General features: G+C 36.5%; 1 protein-coding gene across 1 annotated transcript in view; it reads left to right on the forward strand.

The window, feature by feature from the left end:
* Window positions 1–5,285, forward strand: part of DHCR24 (24-dehydrocholesterol reductase) — a 28,310-nt gene extending 23,025 nt beyond the window's left edge. The window contains exons 4-9 of the mRNA XM_032217335.1: window positions 31–149; window positions 237–500; window positions 1,388–1,531; window positions 2,593–2,790; window positions 3,208–3,386; window positions 4,078–5,285. Coding sequence (XP_032073226.1) covers window positions 31–149; window positions 237–500; window positions 1,388–1,531; window positions 2,593–2,790; window positions 3,208–3,386; window positions 4,078–4,231 — 1,058 coding nt within the window. The 3' untranslated portion in view covers window positions 4,232–5,285. The remainder of the gene's footprint in view (window positions 1–30; window positions 150–236; window positions 501–1,387; window positions 1,532–2,592; window positions 2,791–3,207; window positions 3,387–4,077) is intronic.
* Window positions 5,286–6,000: the final 715 nt, after the last annotated feature.

Consider the following 6,000-nt stretch of genomic DNA (forward strand, 5'->3'; position numbering starts at 1 on the left):
TCTCATACTTAATTATCGTCTCTTACATAGGTGGTCTGCTCATGGGAACTGGGATTGAATCTTCCTCTCATATCTATGGATTATTTCAGCATATCTGTGTGGCCTGCGAGCTTGTTCTTGCCGATGGCAGCTATGTGAGATGTACCCCGGTAAGAAATTATATTCCTTTGTCATGATTTAAGAAGTTATGCCAGCTCTATTTTGAGTTGCTGCTTAGTGTGGTGTGCTTTTTACAGGACGAGAATTCAGATCTGTTTTATGCAGTGCCTTGGTCCTGTGGCACATTAGGCTTTCTGGTTGCAGCAGAAATAAAAATGATCCCATCTAAGAACTATGTGAAATTACATTATGAGCCCGTGAGAGGACTGAAAGCCATCTGCAAGAGATTTGCTGAAGAATCAGAAAAGAAAGAAAATCATTTTGTAGAGGGCATTGTGTATTCTTCGGAAGAGGCTGTCATAATGACTGGAGTTTTGACCAATGAAGCTGAACAAGAAAAGGTAACCTAACTTTATTATCCTTGTCAAGTGAAAAGGGACACAGGAGACAGAATGACAAAATTGTATTTTATCTGTGGAAAAAGCAAGTTGTTTCTTCTAAAAACTAGAGAGTCCATTTATACTGTCAGTGCGTATTTATGTATTGTAAAGACTATGTCTCCCCCTAGAGCAGTGTTTCTCAAATTTGGCAACTTTAAGATGTATGAACTTCAATTTCTAGAATTCCCCAGTCACTATGGCTAGCTAGGAAGTCTACACATCTTGAAGTTGCCAAGTTTGAAAAACATTGCCCTAAAATTGTTTTCTATTGTTCCATGCAGAATAATAATTTTAAAAGTCCTGTAGGACTGGCGTATGGCTTTAAAACTGTCTCTGAAATAACTAGATCTAATGTCTCCAGCAAGTCAATATCTATGCTGACAGGGGGACAATCGAAGTCAGAAATCAAGTTAGAAAAACCTAACAAATGAATTAAAACATTCTTAGCTCTTTGCAAATTAAAATTACGATATTTGTTGAAAACAGTTGAATTGCAATTGCAATATGGGAGGAAAGATTTGACATGATGATTAGAAGGGTTCCAGCCCAGCAGGCCTTTTCATCCTTTGATGTCTGCATTCTTGTGAGTGAGGTACATTTAGTGTAAATGTCCAGTATTGGCATACAGAATAATCATCATTTGTAGAAATGATACAATGCCAATATTAATCCTATACAATCATGCATTCAATGTGGTGTCAAACAAAATGCATTGTGTTTTTGGTGCATTATGTCAATAATAGAAAGTTGCCTCATTCTTAAAACACATCTTCAATTAAACTATAACTTTGTAAGGCTATCCTTCAGCAGAATTACATTTTCATTATCTCCCTGTTCTTTCCATTAAGGTCAACAGAATTGGGACGTACTACAAGCCATGGTTTTTTAAGCATGTGGAGAATTATTTGAAAGCTAATATCACAGGAACAGAATATATTCCAGCAAGAGATTATTATCATAGGCATACAAGGAGCATTTTCTGGGAGCTCCAGGTAAGTATCTACTTGTAATTTATTACAATGTGGATACCTGAGACCAGCTTTTCTGTCAGAGTATCCTATGGATAGTTTCTCTCTTAATTATTAATTCACTCTGCAGATGTATATGGCCACCCATCTTAATCAACTAACACTGGGTGGCTGACAAGATTTAAGAAACAACAACATATAGTATATATAAAAACAGTAAAAATAAAAGCACTGGGAGAGATATGTTTTGCAGAAGTCTGAAATGAGTTTTGGAAAAGAGCTGGGTGAAGCAGCATTGTTTTTTCATTTCATTCTCACCCAAGTAAGGTGGCCAAACTGCTTTGCAAACAAATTCTTTGTTTGAAGCAAAATGCCCATTTGAAGCTTTGAATACCCTTAATACCTAATGCCTCTCTTTTCTCTCTTCCAAGACAACAGGCAAACCTAAACTAGATGCCATGTGTAAAATGTTAGTTGGCTAACTTGTTTGGTCATTCAAGCCAGTAAATAGTTCATGGCCAAAAGGATAGAGAGGAAGAATTAGTATCTATGATAGTGGATTTAATAGTCCTTGTGTAGATAAGGTCTACTATTTTTTCTTAGCATTCTCACTTCATCCAGATCTGTTGTTAATCAAGAATCTGGGATATCAGTTCATGAAGATTTTTAAAACAAATGTTGGTATTCTTTTTAAAGAGCTGGTTCTTATACCACCCAATTAGCTCTTAAAGCTTTTCCTTAACTCTTCTTATTCCAATCCAGTATAATCTTGACAAATGTATAAATTGATCATTCAGATTTCTAAAGTCACTAATCAGCAAAAGCAGAGGAGCATATAGAAATAGAAACAGAGACGTAAAACAAGTACAAACGGAGGAAAAGACATGGTTTCCTGATAAAACAAAAGATGAATGAATAAGGGAGAGCACACCTCACCCTACTCAGTAACTAGAGAAAGAGCCAGGCCTTCAAACCACATTCAGTCATGGAGAATTTATTTAAAAAACTGACTAAAGTTGCTGATGTATGTAATTATACTGATTAAATCTTTCCTTTTCTTATTACTAGCATTGTTTCTCTTACAGGACATCATCCCATTTGGCAATCATCCAATTTTTCGCTATCTCTTTGGCTGGATGGTTCCTCCTAAAATCTCCCTTTTAAAATTGACTCAAGGCGAATCCATGAGAAAGCTCTATGAGCAGCACCATGTGATACAAGACATGATGATCCCCATGAAGAGTCTTGAACAATGTATTCAAACCTTCCACAGTGTCATTAAAGTAAGACCAACTTTCCTAAATCCAAGGACATGTCATGGGGGCAGGAATAAGATTAGTTTCTTACTTAATACATGAAGATCATTTCTGTAAAACCCAAAAATAAATAATGCTTATAGTAACCTCTTGTATCAGTGGCAGGATTCAGAAAGCACAATAGTAGCCTCCATAAAATGAATAAAATAGAATAGCAACAGCATTTAGACTTATATATTGCTTCACAGTGCTTTGGAGCCATCTCTAAGCGGTTTACATCATTTTACCCCAACAATCTGGGTCCTCATTTCACCAACCTCGGAAGGAAGTCTGAGTCAACCTTGAGTTGGTCAGGATTGAACTCCATACATTGAGCAATAATGCCTGCAATAATGCATTCTAACCACTGTGCTACCATGCATCTTTTCCTCTTGATTTCCCTAGGTTTATCCCCTATGGCTGTGTCCATTCATCTTGCCTCACAATCCTGGAATGGTTCATCCAAAAGGAGATGAAGAGGAACTCTATGTAGATGTGGGGGCCTATGGGATGCCCCAGACAAAACACTTCGAAGCCATGGCATCCACCAGACAATTAGAAAAGTTTGTGAGGAACGTTCATGGGTAAGGATCTAAACCTTGGGAAAGAGTTGTTTCTAGTATGAGTACGAGTATGAGAGCTCTCTAGCAATTGAATTCTTAGTTACCCATGATTGCTCCTCATTATCTTGCTATTCTGTTCAGTAGTTCAACTTTGGTTCTGCAGCACAATCGCTGGGACACACAACTGAATGAAAGACTTGGTTAGTTTGTTAGAACAAAACATGAACTAAAGGCTGACCGAGTGGCTTGCCCTGTTTTGCAGGCAAAGGTTATTGCTGCCTTCTAATGCAACAGCTGTTAGATCCTTCTCATTTCCTTTAGTTTTCAGATGTTATATGCAGACTGTCCAAATGAAGTCAGAGATGCAGACAGAAACTTGTAGTTTTATATAAATAAACATATTTACATCTATATTTGCCGCAGACAAGATAGTCAGGAATATCACTAAAACATGACATAAATTGTCAGGTAAATCACAGAACAGCATACAGAGCAGACAGAAGAAAAAGACGGGGGAAAAGAGGAATTCCCCCTTTACACCCAGCAACCAATCATAATGTAGATTGCCTCATGCAGGAGCGCGCACTCTCCAACCAATGAACTATAACTGTGTGTTCTGGCCTATTATACACTTTACTGTTCCAGCTATTAAATTAAACATCTTAATAGTCATCTTCGCAAGAACTCTTAACATCTTTCTCATTTCCTTTAGTTTTCAGATGTTATATGCAGACTGCTATATGACCCGCGAAGAATTCTGGGAAATGTTTGATGGCTCCCTATATCACAAACTGAGACAAGAGCTTCAGTGTAACAAGGCTTTTCCTGAAGTGTATGATAAAGTCTGCAAAGCCGCAAGACATTAAGTCCAACTGGTCCATGAAACAACTGGGAAAATTTGGGCCTAAATAAAAACTATTTCTTCTGCTCTTTTCAAAAAAATAATCCCTTGTTGCTACTTCAGAGACTCCATTTAAAATGTGAAATTTAGAAGAAATACTTCTGCCTTTGTATGAAAATATAATTGGTAGTATTTGTCTTAAAAACGTGTATGCTTCTTTATCTTCTTTCTAGGAATTTCCATTTATGACCACTGTGGTTTAATGATAGCTTAGGTATAGATTGATATATTTAGTAGAAGGGGAATAGAAAAATCAGAACCTTAAAATAGAAGAATAACATATAGAAAAAAATGAATGGGAGATGTATGCAAGGTCTGCTAATACAGATGTACCATAGGCTCTTTCTGAGAGTTGTGCCAAATAAAACTGCCTTTCTAATGTCACAGTTGCCTATATCAGATAAGTTTCTTTGCCCAGGGTTGAAAAGTCATAATTTGCAATAAAGTCATAGTTATAACCTGTCTGAACACTTTGAATACTATGGATTGGAGACTATTTTTTTTAATTAGTGTATGTTCTTCTTCTTTGACAGTTTTCATTAGTTTTATGTGCTGCAGGAAAAAAAATACTATTACAGACATGTCCCTAGGAAGAAGACAAAACTTTTTAAAAGCCCCCCCCCCCCTTGTTTATAAATGTTACCGTTGGTTTCTTTTTTTTCCTTCCAGTAATCTGTCTCTTGGATTATGAATGCTGACTCAATGGTTTCATAATGTATTTCTCCAAAGTACAAGTTTGTACTTCTGTTTTAATAGTAAAGAGGGCTATCAGTAATCTGATATAAATAGCAAAGGTATTATATTCATTGTCATGTCTATCTATTTTATGTTTATTTTGTTCATGAAATTCATGGTAAAGGTAGTCCTTGACTTACAACCTCAATTAAGTGCAAGATTTCTCTTGTTAAGCAAGACAGTTGTTAAATGGCTTGTCCCTCATTTCTTAGCACAGTTGTTACGTGAATCACTGCAGTTGTTAAGAACATGGTTGTTAAGTGAATCTTACTTCCCCATTGACTTTGCTTCTCAGAAGGTTGCAAAAGAGCCCCTGGACACTGCAACCATTGATATGAAAACTAGTTGCCAAACATCTGGCTTTTGATCACAAGACCATGGGGATGCTGCAATGGTTGTAAGTGTAAAAACGGTCATAAGCCACTTTTTTCAGTGCAGTTGTAACTTTGAACGATCATTAAACAAACTGTTGCAAGTCAAGGATTACCTGTGAGTGGTGGTGAAGATTTATATGATAGATGGTTAATTATTATAGAAGAAGTATTCTTCCCCCACTCCTCTTTCCATTGTTACTGTTATAGGATTTGTCATATTTTTCTTCTACTCAGATTGTTTAGTGCCTTAGATCACCTGAAAGAAACTGGATTGTTTTAGGCCTTCTTATTTTCAGGAATACAGTAGGTGTAAGAAATGCTTGAAAAAACTACTTTGAGGGTGGATCTCTTTAATCTCTTCCCACCTAACACTTAACATTACTGGTAAAGACAGTGTTGCTGGGAGCTTTCACCATCAGACATGCTACTGATATATCAATTTTTATAATTATCTGGATGTTGTTGATAATCGAAACACTTGAAACAAAACTCCGTGGAATAAATAATAGTATTCTGAGTTTTGTCCCATATTGTGTCCTGCGCTTTGGAATACTTCCAATTCATATTTCAGATTGAGATAGTTTATGCTCAAACTTTTTTCCATATCCTTCCTCTGCTCTTTGAC

Source organism: Thamnophis elegans, chromosome 5, assembly GCF_009769535.1.
Source record: "Thamnophis elegans isolate rThaEle1 chromosome 5, rThaEle1.pri, whole genome shotgun sequence".
NCBI lineage: Eukaryota > Metazoa > Chordata > Lepidosauria > Squamata > Colubridae > Thamnophis > Thamnophis elegans.